Genomic DNA, 23,205 nt, shown 5'->3' with positions numbered 1-23,205 from the left:
TGGGGCTCACATTCTGTTAGGAGAGAATGACAACAAATAAACAAAAATGACACTATGATTTCAGGCAGTGAAAACTGCTATGATGAAAAATAACGCAGTGAAGGGAATAGAGTATAAGAGGTGACATTTGGACAAGAACCAATGGAAGTGAGGCAGTAGCTATGCAGGAATCACAGAGACAAGCATTCCTGGAAGAAGGAACTACTAGAACACAGGAACAGAGAGGAAAGGTATTTAACCATTTCTCAGTGGGCTTTAGAACACCAGCCACCACTCCCTAACCTGCTCCATAAAGACCTGCCCTTTCCTACTTCAAAGGCCTCCTCCCTCTTGCAGTTCACCACCACAACTCCCCCAGAAGCTTTCTCCAGGAAGGAGAGACAAAATATCTGTTGCCCCCTCCCTAAAGCCTAAAGAGCTGCTACAGACTGAATGTTTGTGTCCCCATTAAATTCACATGTTGAAATCCTAACCCTTAACATTACAGAGACGAGGCCTGTGGGATGTGATGAGGTCATGAAGGTAGGGCCCTCATGAATGGGATCAGTGGCCTTATAAACGAAACCCCAGAGAGCTCCTTCACTTCTTCTGCCATGTGAGGCATAGCAAGAAGGTGAACCAGGAGGCAGGCCATCACCAGACACCAAATCTTCTGGCACTTTGATTAGGACTTCCCAGCCTCCAGAACTGTAAGATATAGGTTTCTATTGTTTATAAGCCACCCAGTCTATATTACTTGGTATAGCAGCCTGAATGGAATAGACAGTCACTTGCCACATTTCCAGTAAGGTCACCTTGAGAGGAAGTGGCATGATGAAATAAAATAAGCTTTGATATCAAACACAGTGGGATTCAAGAGTCTTCTTTGCTTTCTAACTAGCTATGGTACTTTATGCAAGCCATTTAGCCTCTCTGAGCCTCAATTCTCACCTAGAATGAAGGGAAATAAACCCTACCTTAAGGGGCTACAGGAGTATTACCCTCAGGCTGCAGAGCAGTACCTGGCAGAGCACCTAGTACATAGTAAGTACTTGGCAAACACTGGCTCCCTGCCCTATCCTGATCCCCTTGGAAATTAAAAAAAAAAAAAAAAAAAAAAATTGTTCTTATTCAGCCAATTGTGCTAACTCATGTCTTCAGCACGCCTCTGGCAAGGCCCTGGGCCTGCCCATCTGTGGGGTGTAGGGCTTAAGAGATGACCCCTAATTCTATCCATTACACAGTGTGATGGGAAGCCTTGGCCCAGAGAACTGAGGAGGAGAACTGGAGAGGGCAGAGGCGAGCGAGCAGAAAAGACATGCACATTGCTTTTGCTGTGAGTGAGAAGGTGAAAATCATTAAGACAAGGCCCTTGAAGAAATCAGGAAAAAGGCAAACACTTAACTGCCACTGCCAGGTCCTCTCCCACAGCTGGCTCACTGGCCCTTGTCCCCTGGATCTCCATGGGGCAGCCAGCTAGAGGTCAGACCAGTCTCAGTTCCTCTTAAGAGAAAGGACTATCAGCTATTAACTCAGGGTGTGTCCTTATGCAAGCTCCCTTCCCTTTCTGGGCCTAGGTTCTCCCATCCATACAAAAAGAGGGAGAGCGTGGATGACCTCTAGGGGCCCTTTCAGCTCTGACCTTGCTAATTCCGGAATGACCCTACCAGCCTCATCCCAAGGCTATCTGGCTGCCTGCTGCTGCCATCTGGTGGCCCTGCAGGCCCGGCCCCTTCTCAAATATACCCACTTCAGAGGGTGGCTCTTGCTTCTGCTTCAGGTACACACATGCTACACTTCTCTAGACCACAGATCAATGGGTATTCACTGCCAAACACAAAATCCAAATACAATGACAAAACTTCATCTCTCTATCAGAGATGACACAGCTGCAGCTGAGAGCATGAACTCCCTTCTCAAAGACAGAAGGTAACCTGCGCAAGGTCACAGAGCTGCCTGGCTCCCAGGCCAGTATACGATTTCACTTTACCACAATGCTTAGGGCTGGTGGGTACCTGCAAACCAAAAATAAAGTCAGCCTAGAGCCAAGGTACAAGTCTGGTTGAAGGTGGAGAAAAAACTGCCAGGACTCCTCGCAAACCTCAAGAAAAGGTAAGGCATGGCACATGAATGGGCTAAGCACTGCTTGCAGAAGTTAACTGGAAATACAAACTTAGGGTACCTAATGTATCTCCCTAATCTTGGAGGTGATCATTCATAAGAACACCTGCAGGGTCTTCCACAAACCAGCCTCCAAGCCACCACCACAGCCTGGATCCTAGACTAGGCAGACCACCAAACAGTGGGGAAGACACCTGGGGTAGCATCGTGTGTTTGTGCTTGCTTCCCCCTGCCAGACAGCAGCTCCTCAGGGCAGGGTTACATCTTTTCTTCTCTATCTCCAGGCTTCTTAACACCTGGCTAGAGCTCAGTGAATCCAAGTATACAAGTAGATCCTTTAGGTTTCTGCACAACATGGGACCTGTCTATTCTTTGTGGACTCAACTGTTTATACCCTTGGCTCTGTCTGCAGCCTTCCTTTATAGTGTAGACCCTGAAAAAACACACTGTGTGACTTTAACCAGGTCGCTTGCTTTATCAAGCCTCTATCATCTCACATCTGCAGCATACTGGGGTTTTATTGGATGATCTTCAAAGTCCTTTTAATTCTAAAATGCTAGAATTTGAAACCCCCAGGCAAATCAAGGCTAATCGTCACCTGCAGACACAGCAGCTAAAAAATGGGAAAGGAGAAAGTAATCAAACAATGCTTCCCTCTAGTGGTTCAGTGCTGTCACTACACCCTACCTGCGCAGAGGCCCTGTCACTCAACTTTTACTCCAATTCACCCTGAACTCTGAATAACAGAAATCAGCCTGCAGCCAGCAGAGCCCAAGTGCAGGGGAGCGGAAGAGAAAAGAAAGAAGCCAGGCTCAAGAAGCCAAAGAGGCCTCTTAGCCAGTTCCACAATAGTGGAGAAATTATCCATCTTTAGGAACAAATATATTTTGCAACTTGAAGGATCTTTTGTGACCTCTAATTCCCCTCTTCGGATGAAGAAATTGAGGCTCAGGGATGTTCAGGAGGGACTTACCCAAAGTCACAAAGCTGACTCATGACTGAGCCAAAAATAGATGGTCACTCTCCTGCCTCCTGCTAAAGTATCTTGCCTCTCTTCCACACAACCTCCCAACTGAGGCCCGCGCAAGTGACTTGTCAAGGACATATACATGGGAATAGATGGCAAAGGAGCCAGTCTCTTGCACTGAGGGGTAACTGATTTTATTCATTAACTTTAAAATAGTATTTATAGGAGATATAATCAAATTGAAAATATTCAAAATTCAGCATAGAAAACAAAATTCACTCATAATCCCACCTGGCCCATTTCCTTCTAGTCTTTTCTATGCATTCTTCTTTTCTTTCAACAAATTAGAAGTTACAGTATAGTTAATCATTCTTTTCACTTACTATACCATGAGCGTACTTCTGTCATTAAATATTCTTCTAAAACATTCTATTTAATGACAATATAATATTCCAACATATGGCTCTGCCATCATTTGTTTAACCAATCTCTCTTCAATTTCATTTGTTTCCATACCTTTGTTTTTATCATTATAAATTAGGCTGCAGTAAATGGCATTATACTTAATCTTTGAATGCATCCATGACCATTTCTTTACGCCAGTTTTATTTTTTATAGGATAGAATTTCAGAGCTGGAATGACCCTTAAAGATCATTATGTCAACGTACTGGCCAGATGGAAGAGAGGGGGCCAGAGAGTTTAGTGTCTTGCCAGAGGACAAAGAGAAAGCAAGAGAACCAAGTCAAACTCTCCGTCTCTTAAAATGTGACCTTCCCAAAGCCCAACCACAATTTCACACCCTTCCCTGACCAACCTCACCCACACTGACCTCTCCTTCCCCTGAAATCCTAGAGCCTGCAGTGTCTGGGCCACTCCTTTGGCCCTTGGCTACATTCTTTTTATTCTTCTACTAAATAGTTAATTGTTCATCCAACCAAAAGCTTCCTAAAGGTGGTTCTGATTTTAAATTCCCCTGTATTCTGTAGCATAGTGCTATATACATATGGAGAAGCATTTCACAAATATCTGCTAACGGACTAAAGATACCTACGAATTTCCTTCCAATTGCTTGCTGAAATGTAGTATCACTGGCAATAGTTGGAGAAAGATGCTTCTTTGAACAGTAAAAGAAGTTTCGCTGATGAGTTAGAGCTCTCTGAGAAACACAAGATCTGGAATTAGAATAGCAGGCTTGGGGACAAAAGATGGGATTCAAGTTTTAGCTCTGTCCATCTACGTGAAACAGAGCAATGCCATTAACCAATTAGGGACTCTTCTGTGAAGTAAGGATACTACTACTCATCTTGCCAACTTCATATGAGAACACGGATGTGAAAGTACTTGATAGTGATAAAGGTGGTCCGTGAGAGTTATGATTGCTGCTGCATTCTCATGCAGCTGCTTCTGTGAATCCCAGAATGGCCTCCTGACCCTCGCTTCTCAGGCACCATTTCCCAGTTTCTACTCCACACATATATCCTTAAAGGAATCTATGGCTGCACTCTTCAGGTAAGAATAAGTGTTTTCTTGAAGCAGAACTTTTTTTTTCTCTGTGAGACAGGGTCTCACTCTGTCAACCCAGGCTGGACTGCAGTGGTGCAATCTTGGCTTACTGCAACCTCCACCTCCTGGCCTCAAGCCATACTCCTGCCCCAGCCTCCCAAGTAGCTGGGACCACAGGCACGCACCACCACACCTAGATAATATTTTTATATATTTTTTTGTAGAGATGGAGTTTTGCCATATTGCCCAGGCTGATCTCAAACTCCTGGGCTCAAGAAATCCACCTCCCTGAGCCTCCCAAAGTGTTGGAATTAACAGATGTGAGACACCATGCCTGGCCAAAGCAGAACATCTTACACAGAAGGAACTATCTTCCTGGTTCAGGTCCCTGGATTTGACTAGTTAAGTGGTCCACACTTCCTCATCATCTCTGGAAAGAATGTAACAAGGCAGAAAGAACACTGTACTGAGAGTCATGAGACTTGATTGAGTTTAGGTCCTAGTTCCTTGACTCACTCACTGTGCCTCCCCTATTTAGTCCTCAGTTTTCACATCTCTAAACTGAGGAATTAAGGCCAGATGATCTGTAAGTTTCTATCCATTACTGACATTCTAAGTATTCTAGGATAAAAACTCATGACTTTAATAAGAATAAAAAAGTATCCATTTCAAAATAAGCATTTAGGCTCAGCTTGACTTTCACCCATTGGGTTTTCAAAGTTCTAAAGAACAAGCATCATTAATTCCAAAGCACCTGCTTTAAATAGAGCCCATGAGGTCAGAATCTCCCTGAGCTTGGTTGAAGTTTCATGATATATGGTCCCAAAGAAGATGGAGTAATGTATACTGTCACCCTATTCTGAAAAGGATCTTGGCCCCAAAACAGAAAAATCAGCATTAGGTATATTTATAAACTCAGTTTAGTGTGAATCAATGGCTGGGCTTGAATTTCACTAATGCTTAGACATCAAATGCAATAAAATATTTCTTGGGCTGTGACACTTGAAAGAGTAGCTAACAGCTAGTCCCTTTCATACGTACCATACAATTCCCCACTTTAGGAAAACAAAAGAATAAAAAAATCTCAATCAAAAGCACATAACCACGAATCAAGAGGACAGTGATGGAAGGGGGAAAAATTCACTGGAAAGTAGAACTGGATTTCTAGCTTAAAGTTGCCATAAAGTCACTTTCTCTCCTCTTGGTTTCAGTTTTTTTCATTTGCAAAGCGAGGAAGTTGCTTCTTTCATCATTGATTCTCTAAAACTTCTAAGACTCATGGACTTTTTAAGGTGACACTGAAGAAAGTAAAGAATGTCAAAGAACTCTCTGTATTTGTTCTCACTTTTTCAATCCATATCCCTTGTAAGACCACAAGGCTACTTTGGGATACTGCAGGATCCAGGGAAAGCTTCCAGCATCCCAAAAGCAACTGGATTCTAGACATTCTGACCAACTCCACATTAAGGTTTAGATCTTGTATAAATCATTCCCCTTGAAATTCTAATACACCACCAGCAACCAGCACTTAGCATTTGTAAGCACTGATCTTTCTGTACTCTTCAGGAGAGTTCTGATCAACTTGTTACCTATCCAGACACATTCACATCCAGCCCCGCAGAGACCTCTGACATAAAGAGAAGAAATGGAGCATGTGATCTCCAGAGAGCTCATGAGTTTCCAAAAGAGTAGTGGGAGCTAATGTGTCTTAAAAAGACATATGAGCCAGTCCTGTGCTGGATGCTTTAATACATCATCTCTTTCAATCCTCATATCAGGTCAGCAGTTATTTCCCCATTTTCCTAATAAGGAAATAAGTTCAAAGACATCGGGTTTTTTCATTTGTCTAACATGTCTTAAGTAGGCAAAAGCAAGCATGGCTTCTGCCCTCACAGAGCTTACAGTCTAGTGGGAAAGGAAATTAGTCAAAGAATGCTACCAAAAAATAGCACAAAAGAGAGGTTTATGGTGCTATGAGAACAGAAAAAAAAGAAGTGACTTAGTCAGCAATGTCAAGAGAAGTTCTCCTAGATACCTAAGTTAAGGATTAAGATTTTTAAAAAAAAGGATTTAACTAAGTCAAACTGAAGAAGAGGTGCACAGATAAGTGGCCAAATAGAGGGAATATCAGGTGCAAAGGCACTATGGTGGGAAATGAATGATGCTTTCAAGGAACCAAGCAAAGGCCAGAGTGCAGATTGGATAGGGATCAAGAACTAGCATGGTGAGAAATGGGACTGGAAAAGTCAGCAGAGAGCAGATCACACAGGACCTGTAGGGCCACTAAGGATTATATTTTTATCTTAGGAGCAATGGGAAGCCATCTGAATGTGACGCAATGGGTTTGAAGAGATCTTTCAACTGGAGCATGAAGAATAGGTTGGAGGGGAGAGGGAGGGTATTAGTCCATTCTCACATTCCTATAAAGAATACTTAAGACTGAGTAATTGATAAACAGAAGAGGTTTAATTGGCTTACAGTTCTGCAGGCTATACAGGAAGCAAAGCTCGAGCATCAGCTTCTGGGGAGGCCTCTGGAAGTGTACAATCATGGTGGAAGAGGAAGCGGGAGCTTGGACGTCATCTGACAAGAGCAGGAGAAAGACAGCAAGGGGGGAAATGGTACACACTTTTAAACAACCAGATCTCATGAGAACTCACTCACAATGGCAAGAACAGTACCAAGAAGAATGGTACTAAACCATTCTTGAGAAATGTACCCCCGGGACCCAATCACCTCCCATCAGGCCCCACCTCCAACACTGGGGATTACATTTCAACACCAGATTTGAGTGGGGACACACATCCAAACTATATCAAGGAGTAAATATGGGAAGACCAGGACACCAGTTAAAGGCTACTGCCGGATTCAGTTAAGAGGTGACAGTGGGCTGAAGCAGGGTGGTGACAATGGAGACAGAGAAAGGTGGAGCTGCCTACAGTCACACAATCAGTAGGTTAAGAGAGCTAAGATTCAAGCCTTCATCTAGCTGACTTCAAAGCCCAGGTTTTTCTCTACCTTGCCATTTATTTATTCATTCAGCACTTAGTTACTGACCATCTGTTATGTATCAGGCCTGCGCCAGATGCTGGGGATATGGCCATGAACAAAACAGACACTGCTCTCGTGTAATTTACAGTCTAGACATTAAACAAATAAGAATACAAAGAGATGTATACAATTACAAATTGGGATGAGTACCATGAATTTTAATAGGTAATATTACAAATTAGGCCACAAAAATCTTCCAGGTTGTTGATAATATGAAAGAGCCACTTGCCTACTGCATGCAAGTAAAAGACTTTAGGAAACTTTGCTGCCAGAGTTTGCTAATGAGTATCTCAGGCCTCTGAGCCCAAGCTAAGCCATCATATCCCGTTACCTGCACGTATACATCCAGATGGCCTGAAGTAACTGAAGAATCACAAAAGAAGTGAAAATGGCCTGTTCCTGCCTTAACTGATGATATTACCTGGTGAAATTCCTTCTCCTGGCTCATCCTGCCTCAAAAGCTCCCCCACTGAGCACCTTGTGACCTCCACCCCTGCCTGCCAAAGAATAACCCCCTTTGACTAATTTTCCACTACCTACCCAAATCCTATCAAATGGCCCCACCCCTATCTCCCTTCACTGACTCTTTTCGGACTCAGCCCACCTGCATCCAGGTGAAATAAACAGCCTTGTTGCTCACACAAAGCCTGTTTGGTGGTCTCTTCACACGGAGGTGTGAGAAAGAGTATGGCATCCCTGGCCAGCTCATGAGTTTCAGGCTAGTAGTCTCAAGGTCACATTAACCCTGTGGAAATAGAAGTCTTTCTAAAAGCCACTACTAAGTCTTTAATTTACTTACATATCCCAGGCAGCCATCACTTATGTATGCATTTTACAATAGTTGGGATCTTTCACAGACTCGTTCATTTGAATATCACAGCAGCCCTATGTAGAATGCAGGCAGGTTTTAATATCAAACTTCAGAGTTGAGGAAACTGAGGCCTAGACAGGTAAAGTGACTTAATCAAGGTCAACAAACTAGGAAGGCACCCAGATCTGCCATCCAACTCTCACTAGAAGCACCTCCAGCCAGGAAACCATGAATCTCAGATGAGACACCTGCAGGTCACTGAGCCTGGATAAAGTCACCCAGGAGTCCCATGAAGTTCCTGAGAACAATGATCAGCAACATTAAGCAGCTTGGGAAAGGTTTCTAGAATGCAGCACCACGAGCCTGAGACACAGGTACCCTTGCCAACTCTCCCAGATTAGAACAGGTTCTCTTGGACTCTTTCCAAGTGCCTCTGACTAACAGAAAAGTATTTTTCCATCACAAACACTGCAGGCAGGCATCAGACAGACTCCTGAGAGGGGAGGGCAGAGAACACATCACAGATTCCCATACAGACAATCTATAAAGTTATTCTGATACCGTGTGAACTGCCCTAGCTAAGCACCTACCACTGGGGATGTCCAGTATTGAGCAGTGTTTCTCAATCTTGACACTATTAACATTTGGGGCTAGATAATTCTTTGTTATAGGGGGCTGTCCTTGCATTATAGGATGTTTAGCAGCATCCCTGGCCTCTACCCATTAGACGCCAACAGTGTCTGTGCATAAACTCTTTTTTAATCAATATCACACAACTAATGCCTCCCAGAATGAGACTGAGAGCAGCCTCTGTGCTGATGTGGCCTGCAAGTTTGTTCCAGGAACAATTCACCACTGGAGCTTGTGAAAACAACTAGAGTCAAATAACTCCTTGTTCCACTAATGAGCTGCTCCTGACCCTGTGAGGAAGTCTTATTCCCATTAATGTGAGCGCTGAGTCTGAGTAAATAGAAGCCCTGGGTGTTTCTTCTCAATGACACTGAGCCAGAGCACAGGCCTCCACTGCTGTAGAAGGAACACAAAATTGGTGAATCAAATGACAGGAAACTCCCATTTACCCAAAATTCAGTACAAAAACCAGGACATTCAAACCTCCCAGGTTTAACCATTCTGGACTTAGGATAAAGGAGAAAGTGGCAATGTACAAAAACAAGCAATCCGAATTAACAAGCTAATTAAATAGCTGAAACGTTACCAAAAACTCATGCTCTTGAAAGGAGGCAGGAACCTGAAGCTGAGCTCCAGAGGAGCTGGGGTGACTCAGTGTCAGAGACATGGGTGCCAACCTCCCACCCCAAGGGCTGGGCTGCTGGCCCAGATGTGGGAATCGCCTCAGTTATAATGCTTCAAAGCTAAAATCAAAGAAGCAACATCTTTATGTCTTTCATTAGTCAACTACCTAACTAGTTAAAGGGTTTACTGACAGACTCAACCAAATTCACCACCATTTGGTAGTAAGTGTATTTTAATGTACTGCAATTCTTGGAAGACTGACTAACCATGAAATGCCTACCTATGAACACCCAATCACTCAAGACGACTGCTAATTTCGAAGCGACTTTTGCACTTTGTACTTAGCTCTACTGTTGCACATCTCATACTGGAATGTAGTAAAATTTTATCATAGGTCTATCACCCCTAATGGACAGTGGACTCGTTAACGGCAAGATTTACATCTAGTACAAGACACAGTACATAAAAAGACCCTCACCATTTGTATGATGGATGGATGATAAAGTTTTCCATCTCTATATTCTCAGACTTATGCCTATCTACATACATTCTAGTGGGAAGATATGGCCTATGTCTTTTCTCCTCCATTTCCCCAAGGCTTAACACATTGCTCAATATGTGCCTAATAAACATTAACCTACTTGGTTGGACACCAGAATCCAAAAAGACAAACAAGCTTTCTGTTTATGAACATCTAAGTCCCAGGAAAGAGGTCAGAAATCCTAGCTATCTACCCTGCCTTGTATGCATTTGTGTATGTGAAGTCTCTCTTAACTATAAAGAGTTTGATGCAGGAAAATGAGTGCATTCTCTGATAGGCAGTGGAGACACAGAAGTGAGCAAGACTAATCTGGTGGCTTCCTTCACAGAGCTTATTATCTGAAACAAAAGAGAGATACCAACAATTACACACACACAAAACCCAGCTACCATGCTCAGTGAGTCTCTTTAGGAAAAGCTTCTGTAGATAAGCCCAATATTCAAGCAATCTGAATCTCTTTGAGGAAAGTGATGACCGTCCTCCTAATGAATGACACACTTTCCTTAGAGCATCCTCCAAAGTAGTAATATGGAAAGCCATTATACATCTTTGTTATTCAGGCCACTGTTTCAAAATGATCATGAAATGTTTTAAAAGACCAATTAAAAGCATCATAGATATGACTGCTCATAAGTCTACATTTGTGTATAGACATGTGTAGTATGTGTGACTTACCAAGGATAGCTGAAGCTGACCTGAAAACCTGCAAAAGCCAGAAATTCCTGAAAATAAGAATCACTAGGTATTTGGGAGTCTAGAGATGTACGTGTAGCTAGCAAGCAGGACAGGAGTAGGTAAGGGGACTCCTGAGAACCCCTGAAGCTCAGAATACTTTGACATGATAACAGATCTTGGGAATTGCAAATTGGCTGGGGAACTCTGTGAAAATCAACAGGCAGGGGCAAGAATATGAAGGCCAGGAAAGCAGAACCGCCCTAAGGGAAAGATGAGAAACAAATGAAGATTCAGGAAAAGATGAAGATGCCAAAAGCTGTATGGCACGATGTGAGAACATTTGAGGGAATATATGAGATGTCTGAACCAATACACATAGTTTATTACGGTCAACACAAAAGTTTAAATCAGAATACCATGCCAGCTACGAATCAAAATAGTGCTCCTACCTGAATCTTGAGATATTTATCTTTCACTTAACATTTTCCGATGCTTTTAATGTAGACTTAGAAATGCAAATAGCTATGACAAAGTAGGGACTTCCCAACAAGCTGGGCAAATTTCTGGGTGACGCTTGCTGCAATGGCTCCCTTCTCAAAACCTCATGGGCTCTTAGGACCGGAAGGAGTTAACTTAACCCAGGCTTATCTTTTTGGGTACAAACCTGTGACCCTGAGAAGAAAAGCCACATATCTGGCTGATGGCAGAACTAGACCCCAGTATCCCCGTCGCTGATCCTTAAGCTTTCATCAATAAAAAGCCTTAACCCCAAGCACTCATAGCTGCTTAGACAGCTGTCCCCCAGCTGCTCTCACCAACCGTAAGTTCTCTGCTACTGTCTCACCTGTCTGAGCAACCAGGTGCGTCCACCCACTCCAGACGGCAGTGACCTTTTCATTCTGGAAACAATGTGCTTCTATTTTCTGGGGCACAGGAAGGAAAGCAGCCTCAGTAGCCAGTTGCCCATGCTTGTTGCTTCCCCAAACATAGACCTCTCCTGCATCTTAAACAAACAGAAGGGGAACAAAAGAAGTGAGGGAACATTAGTCCAAAATGATGGAAAATAACAGAAGTCTAAAAAATAAGTGGTTAAAAGAAGTCGTTTTATACTTACATTACAACGTTGAGTGGAGCCAAGCAGGATACAAAATTTGTGTACAGCATAATAACATATTACAAGATTTTTTTAAATTCTACGCATAAAAAACAAGGCCAAATGTTCTTAGTAGTTTAAGAAAAAAAAATGTGTGGTTTTTCTCTTCATTTTTTCATTCAACAAATATTTATTCAACATCTACCACGTGCATGAGACATGTTTCTCTATTTTCTACGTTTTTAAAATATATGCCTATACTACCTTTTGTATGAAAAAAATGCTTTAACTTTCAAAATAACAGGTTAAAAGATACATTATTTAAGCTTAAATTTTTTAAACATAAGATTATTTCACCGCATGCCCTGTCCAGCAGAAAATATAATGCTATAGAATTGCATTTGGATAGCACTTCAGCTTGTTTTAACCTCACAATCATCCTGTGATACAAGCAGGAAAGTGACTGACTGACATTGTGATTTAACAGAAAGAGAGCAAATTCAGAGTCAAGTGACTCTAGTTTCTATTCCTGGATCTGCTAACTAGCTATTGACCTTGGACAAATCACTTCCTCTCTAAGACTTAGTTTCACCAGCTGAAAATTGGAAGGGAAGGCTGTTGGTGTAGAAGGGCAGACAATATGACCGATGACACTAGTAACAAGAATAACTGGTGGGTGACTGTGGCAAGCCAGGGAGTACGTGCCTGTCTAAAAGGCATTCACATTCAAAAATATTTTGTAAATGAAAGCCATACAAAATGAGGCCATGGGCTATAATTTAGCCTACGGCTTGTCAGTTTGTGACTCCACAGCTTTTCCAACCCTTATAATCCAAGGATCTACAACTGTACTATCCAATACAGTAGTTCACCACCTACATATGGCTATCAAACAGTTTAGATGTTGCTAGTCCAAACTGAGATACATTATAAGTGAAATGCTACTGTCTCACACAATGGACTGCAAAGACTTAGTGCAAACAGAGTGGGGCTCATTATAATTTCATATGGGTTACATGTTGAAATAATATTTTGGATATACTGGGTTAAGTAGATATATTATTAAAATTAATCCCACCTGTTTCTTTTTATTTTTTGAAATTGTGGCTCATATTATATTTCTATTAGCACTGTTCTAGAACATAAATTAATCAAGGCTGGAAGATATTAAATTACTTTTCAGGGATCACATGGCTAATAAGGAGTCAAATAGGGACTAGAAGTCAGGTCTTCTGCTTTCACTGCATTTTGTAGCTTCCCAATAAAACTTTATAGTATTGCTTGCCCTAGGGCAGTCTAGTATAGTCCAAAAAACTGATGGAAAGTCAAACAGTATCATTAAAGGGCATTAGACTAAGGTTCAGAAGTCTCCAGTTCAAGTTCCATCTGCTACCCGATCACTGTTTGACACTGGGCACATCACTTCACATTCTAGGTCTGTCTCCTCAGCTCTAAGATGAGGGAGTGTAAATCACTGAAACCTTTTTGTCACTCAGGTGACCCTGCAACACTGACATTCTGCAGTTCTGTGAAGTGAATCTGGTGTATTACATTCCCAGAGAGAGGTCAACCTCCTGGACTTCCTCAGGGTATGCAAAGTATGAAGACCTCTTACAAGATAGCAAAGAAGCCCCCTCGGCAAAGTATCAAACCATTAAGTGGACTGGTGAGCTACAAAGAAGACACTGATGACAAAGCCTGTGTAAACAACTTCACTTATCTTAGTAGCTCTAAACCATCTTTTTGAAAGTCAAACTGTCTTCCAGATGAGGATCATTATGCTGTTGCCTCAGCAGGTAAAATTAAATTATGCTGCAATGCCAACTAGTTATATAATCTACAACCCCTCCAGAGAAAATGTCTAAAGAGCATTGAACAAAATTCAGTGTGTAACAGCTTGAACCACATGAAGAAAGAGAGGGCTATTAATCTTTTTTTTTTTTAATTTTTGACACGGAGTCTGGCTCTGTCACCCAGGCTGGAGTACAGTGGTGCGATCTTGGCTCACTGCAACCTCTGTCACCCGGGTTCACGCGATTCTCCTGTCTCAGCCTCCCAAGTAGCTGGGATTACAGGCACATGCCACCATGCCCGGCTAATTTTGAATTTTTTAGTAGAGATGGGGTTTCACCATGTTGGCCAGGCTGGTCTTGAACTCCTGACCTCAAGTATTCTACCTGCCTCAGCCTCCAAAGTGCTGGGATTACAGGTGTAAACCACAGTGCCCAGCAGGGCTGTTAATCTCCACAATCTTTAGCTCATTTTCAAAATATCAAAAATCATTTCACTTTGTGAATATACTAAAAATTACTAAATTGTATACTTTAAATGAAATGTAAATTCTTTAATCGTATACTTTAAAAGAAATTTAATTTATCATATTTAAATTACATCTTAATAAAAATATTCAACATTTCTATATAAATAACACCATAATAAATGTGCCCTACATATGAAATACTAAATTCACTACCAACAAGAATTTTTAAGAAGTTGATGTTGACAAACAATTAGACAAGCTCTAGGTTTACATACCATCAGTCATTTCAGATTAATCAGAACAAAACAGAAACACCTCATAGTCTACTTTTATTCTCAGAAAAGAATGCCTTCTCCATCCCTCATTGACTGTGGGGCACGAACACATCCCTTCTCACCCTAGGGTCTCCAGTCCTTCCTCTGTAAAAGGAAGGGAGGAACTAGATACCCAGTGGAGTCCCTTATAGGTGGCATTCATTTCAACTCAACACTTTTAACAAATATTAATATATAAATCTACCTGATGTGAGACGTAAGTTAAAAGCACATGCTTTTTTATTAGATGTTTGTTTTAAATTCATTAAATAACAAATTATCTGCAGCTCAGAATTTGCAAAGCATTTAAACTCTCATATTAGGGCTCCTGTGCTCTTGAAAAAACTTCTCAGCTGGGCTGCATTGCAAATTTGATGTCGAAGAATGCATACCACCATTAATTTACATATATTATGGACACACCTGAATTTCTACATAAAACATTAAGTATGGAAGTCCCTCCTCTTTGCTTAAAAAATAGAATACATTCAACTCTGTGAGAGGTCTTACCAAACAAAATATTATAAATCTCTCAGATGTATAGTCTCCAGTCTACCAGCAGGGGTCAGGGCAATGTGGGCCAAAGAGAAGGGATTACTGTCACTTTCAAGAAAATGCTGCATTGCCTTGGAAGGAAAAGTCACTAGACAGTTTATACTGTATTGGCTCGGTGTTTCAAATGGAAGGATGAATGCGCAGCCAAAGAGAGAGATATAGTGTAGAATAAAAAAACAGTTAAGATAGAAAAACAGATAGATCAAAGAGATGAAGTAGATAAATTAGAGAAATATATAACTATAAAATATTCACAAAACTATATATCTGGAGTTAGATATATAGATAGATACATAGATTAGATATTAAGATACAAAGATTAAAGATAAATAAAACAGATAAACAGAGTAGATAGACAAATGGAGATTGATAAATGGATTAGAAAGATACATGGATAGATAGACAAATGGAGATTGATAAATGGATTAGAAAGATACAGATGGATAAATGGAATAGAAAGATACAGATGGATAAAACAGGTTACTTTAGTATACACAGGTAGAGAGCTTAGACAGTTGTAATACACACCAAAACAGATTAGATGGATAAGACAGCAGCTTCTGCCCTCCTAATCGTAGGTATATGAGAAAACTACAAAGAATTAATAATTATATAATACACTGTGTTATCCATATATGCTATATATAAATTTACTGTTGATTATATGATTTGACAACCACCATTACCCTGAGAGGAAGACATTATTATCTTTATTGTGTAGTTAAGGAAGCAAACTCAGACAAAATGGAAGTGAGCCTATGTTTGCTATTCATGATTTATATGTATTATATTTAATTCTCATAACTACCCACAAGGTCATTTATAGACAAGAAGATGGTGTCAGAAAGGAAAAGTAATTTGCCTAAGAGCATACCAGTGGTAGCATCAGAATTCTAGCTCCAAAGTCTATGACATTCCCTCTGTATTTCAATATCACCACTTCAGGCAGTCACACAGAGAATCCTGGATGGCATGTTAAACCGTGAAAGAGTTGGTACCTACCTGTTAATGAAGCTGAGTGGTCTGAGCCAGCAAGAACACACATTGCTTTAGAATTCTCTAGACCTACAAAAGAAAAAATTTTCTTCTGAATTACATTTATAACAGAAACAACTGGGCAGAGAGGGGACACTCAGTCAGCACCATGGGCGTGGGAGACACTCAGCCAGTGCAGGCAGGCCTGAGTCAGCAGCACTGGCCAAGAAGATGGCTGGCATTGTAGGGAGCCTGGTAACACACCAGGAGATTGAACAATCAAGTACATATGTTCAGGATAAAGGAGCCAGATTCATCACTATCAAAGAGCGGAGGAAAGGTACAGATATGAAAAGGGGAAAAGCTAGAATCAACCATGTAATATTAGATAGTAATTGGAAAAATCAGTGTAAACTCATGATTTCTAGTAGAGACAGATAAATAGACATAGGTGTGTATATGTAAAAATGTGTGTGTGTGTGTGTGTATTTCCTAACTTCAGAGGTTGAGTGGGTCTAGAAGCAATGACATCTCATACATTCAGCTGCCATCATATGCAGGCACTTAAATAACCCGAAGCCTCCTAAGAACACATAGTCAGAATCAGATTCTGAACTGGGCTTCTTTCTCCAAATTCAGCATTTTTCCTTCCTTAATTACACTGCTAAAAGCGGAGCTAGCCTGTGATGACATGCAGTCTAGCATGCAGATAGATGCAGACTTATTCTGTAACTTTTTTTCTGACACTTCTTTTTAATTAATAACTGTTGTAATAAAATGGCCCTCACACCTTCAAGTGTCCTCTGGAATGATAACAGGACAAAGCAGATGTTTTCACCCACGTTCACCAGAGAGGAAGTACTGGGCCCCTAGTGGCCAGGTGAAGAGGGGACAGCCAGGGTTCCAGCCCCAGAACCTTTGGCAATGAGGTGAGTACGGGAGGATGAAAAGTGAAAGACTTTGAGGACTGGAAGTTGATGATCCATTCTAATGTCTCATCAGAGAATTCCCCCAAACCAACTCTGAATCTAAGCTGTGCCCCACCCAAACAGATGCCAAACAGGTTGTTTAAATGAAATAAAATAAAAAACATTTTTTCCCACTAATAACAGGTCCTGTGCTAAAATATAGAGCAAAATGACACACAGTTTCCATCCTTTAAAAGTTCATAATCTTTAGCATATGAGAAAACATACAGACAATTCATAATAATACAATATATTGTGCTATTCACGCATGTGAAGCTAATGCAGTGAATGCTAGAAAAGAAAAGGTCTTTACTGAGAAAGGTGTATCTGACCTAGGCCTAGAAAAATTCTTAGAATTTTTCCCAGAGGGAACACAAAGGAAAAGCTTTTCAGGCAGAAGTAACAATTTGCCCATAAACACAGAGAAATGAGAAGGCAGGATATGCCTGGGGAGAAGTGAATACCTTGATGAAAAAAACAAAAATGTTTGAGAAGTCTAAGTTTACATCATACATGTTTCTAATGTCATGTGAAGTGGACTACCTGTCCCACATCCAATGCTCCTTCTCCTTTCTAAGAGTACCCTCCCCAGCTCAACCCATGGGTTTCAGGGAAGCTAAGTCCACCTCCAGCTGAAAGAGAACACCTCCAGGACTTAGAAAAATCAGAATGATCTCAACACCCAATGACATCACTCCCACTGCAACCCATCCTTCCGTATTTTTCCCCCACCCCTTCCCACCACCCTCAAAAATCCCTGATTTGTTCCAGGCAACAGGAAAAGTAGCTACAAGTCTACTATGCAAGTTTTTCCTACAGCCAAGCCTCGGTAAACTGGGTCACAAAGTAAAAGAGTGAGAAAACAGAAAAGGGAGAAGAGGAGGAAATGGAGACATGGTACAGTACACAGAGGGAGAAAGGCCCACAAGGAGAGCAGAGAGAAAGAACGAGAGATAGAGACAGGGGAAGAAGGGGAGGGGGAAGAAAAGGAAGGAGAAAATACAGACCAAATGACCAACAGACCTATGGGCAGAACACGTTACTTACCCCTCGTATTTTCGCATAGAAAGACTTCCCTGTGGGAACACTCCTGGCCCCTCTGTCTACATCCTCACTCACTCCTGCTTCCTTTTTGGGAGAAGGAACTGGCCATGCAAGGCACGGTCCTCCTGGGCTCCCTCTTTGGGGTGTGCCTGCCTGCAGAGAGGGTACGTCCTCATGTCCTCTTGGTCAGGCATTAAGTTTATCAGGGCCAATTCTATACAGCTACCACAGTGCTTGGTGGGTAAATTCAATCTGAGATTCAGAATTAGAGGCTCACTATGACTATACATTGTCTTCAAACCCCTAATCATGTCTTCCAATCTAGCTTTTAACAGTCCTAGAGTTACCATTTCAATCTCCACCTACCTGACTTGCATCTATGCCTCAATGGGTTCCAAACTCTGGCAGCAAAGAGAGTTGCTTCTACTGGGCTGACAAAAACTGCCAGCAAGACTAACAGACCAACTAATAGAGAAAGTTAGAGAGATCAAGAAATAACAAAATCAAAAATCCATTTAATCCTTTTCTGCATGTTTATGTCTCTACTTCCTGACAAAGAACAAATACAGGACTAAAGAAAGAAGCATCTTACCTGTCACTCTGCTTGGTTCCTTTGCTGTGAAAAACAATGGAAGAGTCTGCCCAGGGCACAACCGTCGTCCACATGATGCCAAACCAGTCCCCCACTGGAACACGATGCCACTCGCTTCCCAACAGAATGGAAGAGAAAGCAGAGAAGATGCACATCAGGATAAGACTAGATTGCTCTTTGAACCTCACTGCTATGAGAAATTCCCAATTCTTTCTCAATTAATATGGGTGTTATGGAGAAGCTCAATTGCTTCAAGAGGTCCTGCAACTGGTCCAGGGATTACCACCAAGCCAATCACAAATTCAGTCTTCAGGGCAGACTAAGACCATCAAAGTAAATTCCAATACCACACAACTTCCTATAAAAAGTTCCGGGACACTCTTCCAGAGTCAAATCAGTGGAATGACCCTTTATTCATGATTAACCTGAAAAGACAACTCAGACCTGAGACAAAGCAGCAAAGAACCTTGAAGATCATCAAGTCCATTCCTCACATTTAGTAGATGAGAAAACTGAGGCCCTGAAGAAAGGATGTGATCTGTCTCCCCACGCAGGAAGCTAACAGCAGAGAAAATGCCAGGACTCAGTTCTTCTAACACCTAATGTAGTGCCCTTTCCACGACACCAAGACGAATTCAAAGATTCCTAATTGCCAAGTAAATACATACTTATGACTGCAAGATAGCTTCTTAATAGCCATGATTTCAGTGGAATGGCCTTTTACTTTCATGCCCACGGAATCTAATTAATGTACCTATGTTCTGAACCTCATACAAAGGCAAAGATGAAATTCTAGATATTTGGTCTACAGACAGGTGTGTGCAACTAGGATCCATCACCCAACAGCAACATTAAAGTTCTGCTCCTTTGGGAGTATCCAATAAACAGCAGTCCTTTTTTAGGCTGTAAACAGACAAGGCTGTTTTGTGAAAAATAAGCTATGACCACTGAGCACAATGTGAGCAAAGCACAGTGCTGAAACAAAAACTTATGATCTCTTCAACAAATTGACTACAAGAGGAAAAAAAAAGAGGAAAAACTTTACAGATTATAAGAGACTTCAAATAGCTGACAGGAGATTAATATCCAGAATATATAAAGAACTCCTAAAACTCAACAACCAAAAGAAACAACTCAATTAAAAAATGGGCAAAGATGTAATCCCAGGACTTTGGGAGGCTGAAATGGGAGGACTGCTTGAGCCCAGGAGTTTGAGAAGAGCCTGGGCAATATAGTGAGACCTCATTTCTACAAAAAAATTTAAAAATTAGCCAAGCATGGTGGCGAACACCTGCAGTCCCAGCTGCCTGGAAGGCTAAGGTGGGAAGATCACTTGCGCCTGGGAGGTGGAGGCTGCAGTGAGCCAAGATCACGCCACTGCACTCTATCCTGGGCAACAGAGTAAGACGCTGTCTCAAAAAAAAAGCAGGGAAGGAGGGCACAGTGCAAAGGATTTGAACAGACATTTCTCCAAGAAGATACACAAATGTCCAGTAAAAACATGAAAAGATGCTCAACATTGCTAACCATTAGGAAAATGAAAAGAGATATCACCTCACACATATTTTGATGCTATGATTTTAAAAAAACAGAAAATAACAAGTGTTGGTGAGTTTTTTGAAAAATTGGAACCTCGTGCACTCCTGGTGGAAACAAAATGGTACAACTTCTGCGGAAAATAGCATGGTAGTTCCTCAGAAAATTAAAAATAGAATTACCATATGAACTGATAATTTTACTTCTGGGTATATATCCAAAAGAATTGAAAGGAGGATCTTGAATAGATATTTGTACACCCATGTTCATATCAGCATTATTCACAATAGCTAAAACATGGAAGCAACTCAAATATCCATTGACAGATCAATGGTAAACAAAATGTGATATATCCATACAATGGAATATTATCCACTTTAAAAAGGACCTAAATGCTGATATATCCTACTCCATGGATGAACCCTGAGGACATCATGCTAAGTGAAATACGCCAGTCACAAAAAAGACAAATACTGTATGATTCCACTTAGATGAGGGACTTACAGTAGTCAGAACTACAGAGACAGAAAGTTGAATAGTGATTGCAACAGGTCATTGGAATGGGGAGTGGGGAGTTATTGTTTAATGGGTATAGAGTTTCAATTTTGCAAGATGAAAAGAATTCTGGAAATGGATGGTGATGATTGCATAATGATATGAATGTACTTAATATACTTAAAAATGATTAAGATAATAAACTATATACTATGTATATTTTACCATTATAAAAAATTAAGAAAAAAACAAATTTTTAAAAAAAGAAAGACTTGTGATACATATCAACTAATTACAATATGTAGACCTCATTCAGGCTGGGCACAGAGGCTCACACTGTAATCCCAACACTTTGGGAGGAGAAGGCAGGAAGATTGTCAGAGGCTGGGAGTTCAAGACGAGCCTGGGCAACATACCAAGACCCATCTCTACAAGAATAAAAATGTAAAAATTAGTGGAGTGTGGTGGCACACATCTGTAGTCCCAGCTACTTGGAAGGCTGAACCAAGAGGACTGCTTGAGTCCAGAAATTTGAGGTCGCAGTGAACCATGAACACACCACTGCACCCCAGCCTGGACAAGACAGGGGGACCCCATCTTAAAAATACATATATATATATATATATATGCATGTGTGCGTGTGTGTGTAAATATATTTGTGTCTGTGTGTGTGTATATATATAAGCATGGGAAGAACTGTATCCCCCTAAAATTCAGATGTTGAAACCCTAATGCCCAGTGTAACTAGATTTGCAGATAGGGGCTATGGAATGCAATAAAAGTTTAAGGGGGTCACATGTGTAGGGCCTTAATCTAATAGGACTGGTGTCCTTACAAGAAGAGGAAGAGACATCAGAGATCTCTCCCTCTCCACAGGCACACCAAAAAATGCCATGCAAGAACCAAGTAAGAAAGTGGTCACCTACAGGCCAGGAAAGAAAAAAAAAAAAATCACAAGAAACCAATCCTAACAACACAATAATCTTAAGACTTTTAGCCTCCAGAATGATGAGAAAATAAATGTCTGTTCTTTAAACCTCCCAGTTTGTGGTATTTCGTTATGGCAGCCCTAGCAGATTAGTACTGCGGTACACCCATACCAACAAATACTACTCAGCAATGAAAAGGAATGAATTATTGATATACACAACTTGGATGAATGTCTAGGGAATTATGTTGAGTGAAAAAAGCCAACCTCAAAAGGTTATATACTGTATGATACCATTCATATAACATTTTCAAAATGACAATATCATAGAGGTGGAGAACGGAAGAGTGCTTAGCCTAGGGCTAAGAAGTGGTTATAGGCAGGTAGAAATGGGTATGGCTATAAAAGGGCAACAGGAAGGATCCCTGTGGTAATGGAACTGTTCTATGTCTTGATTGTATCAATGTTAATATCCTCATTATGTTATTGTACTATAGTTTTGCAAGATACCATTAGGGGAAACTGGGAAAACAATACACGAGGTCTGTTTTATTTTTGCAGCTGCATGAGCATCTGCAATTATCTCAAAATAAAAAGTTGAATTTTTTTGAAGTATAATCAATGCTAAGCTCAGGACTATCAGCACAGTCCTGCATTGAGCTCTTCCCCACCTCCTCTCTCCTTCCTCCACTCCACAACTGGACTCACGAAGCACTTGAGCCTCAGCTGCCACAGCCAATTAGTGCTGTCCTTCAGTTCAAAAGGAGTAAGAGCAGAAAAAATGAAAAGGGGAGAGATAAAAGGGTCACCGTTCTCCCACATGCCACCTCCCTGTCCCCCTCACATACAGACTGTCAGTCCCATCACCCACTCACAGTACAGGAGACAAGCTCACTTAAAGCTTTTAAATTAATAAACATTAAAATCCATTAGGAAGGCAGTGCAGTTGCCTGCAAAGAATATGGGCCTTAGGATGCAAACCATCCCAGCCTCTGATCCCAGCTCTACCTTACTCCCCGTGAAAGCTTACACAAGCACTTTAACTCTGTGCCTCAGTTTCTTCACGTGTAAAATGCAACTCGTATCACTTCCTGGTTGTGAGGATTAAAGTAATCAAATCAATAGCACCTAGCACCATACCTAGAACATAAAGAGCTAGAAAACTTCATTTCCTTCCTCCCTACCTGCTAATGTCTTTCCCACATGACTTCTGCCTTATGTTCTCTCCTTTTCATCAGAAACACAATGCAGCAGGACCCTTTGAAATATTCCCTAAAGGGTTTGTCCCTAAAGTTCAGTTTCCTCTTATTACAGACCTATTTTTTAAAAAGGGGGGCAGGCTAGACACAGTGGCTCACACTTGTAATCCCAGTACTTTGGAAGGCCAAGGTGGGAGGACTGCTTGAGGCCAGAAATTCAAGACCAGCCTGGGCAACATAGCAAGACCCTGTCTCTACAAAAAGATCTTAAAAATTAGCAGGGCATGGTGGTATGCACCTATAGTTCTAGCTACTCAGGAGGCTGAGGGAGTCAGACAGCTTG

At 41.3% G+C, this 23,205-nt stretch overlaps 1 protein-coding gene across 1 annotated transcript in view; it reads right to left on the bottom strand.

The window, feature by feature from the left end:
* Positions 1 to 23,205, bottom strand: part of SERGEF (secretion regulating guanine nucleotide exchange factor) — a 239,699-nt gene that overhangs the window by 203,582 nt on the left and 12,912 nt on the right. Inside the window, exons 6-8 of the mRNA XM_011992940.1 lie at positions 18,705 to 18,818; positions 16,128 to 16,190; positions 11,748 to 11,906 (exon numbers count right to left, since the gene is read on the bottom strand). Of these exons, the coding sequence (XP_011848330.1) occupies positions 11,748 to 11,906; positions 16,128 to 16,190; positions 18,705 to 18,818 (336 nt within the window). The remainder of the gene's footprint in view (positions 1 to 11,747; positions 11,907 to 16,127; positions 16,191 to 18,704; positions 18,819 to 23,205) is intronic.

Source organism: Mandrillus leucophaeus, unplaced genomic scaffold (genome assembly GCF_000951045.1).
Source record: "Mandrillus leucophaeus isolate KB7577 unplaced genomic scaffold, Mleu.le_1.0 Scaffold420, whole genome shotgun sequence".
Lineage (NCBI taxonomy): Eukaryota > Metazoa > Chordata > Mammalia > Primates > Cercopithecidae > Mandrillus > Mandrillus leucophaeus.
The sequence above is the reverse complement of the archived record's forward strand: the minus strand, read 5'-3'. Positions and strand labels throughout refer to the sequence as shown.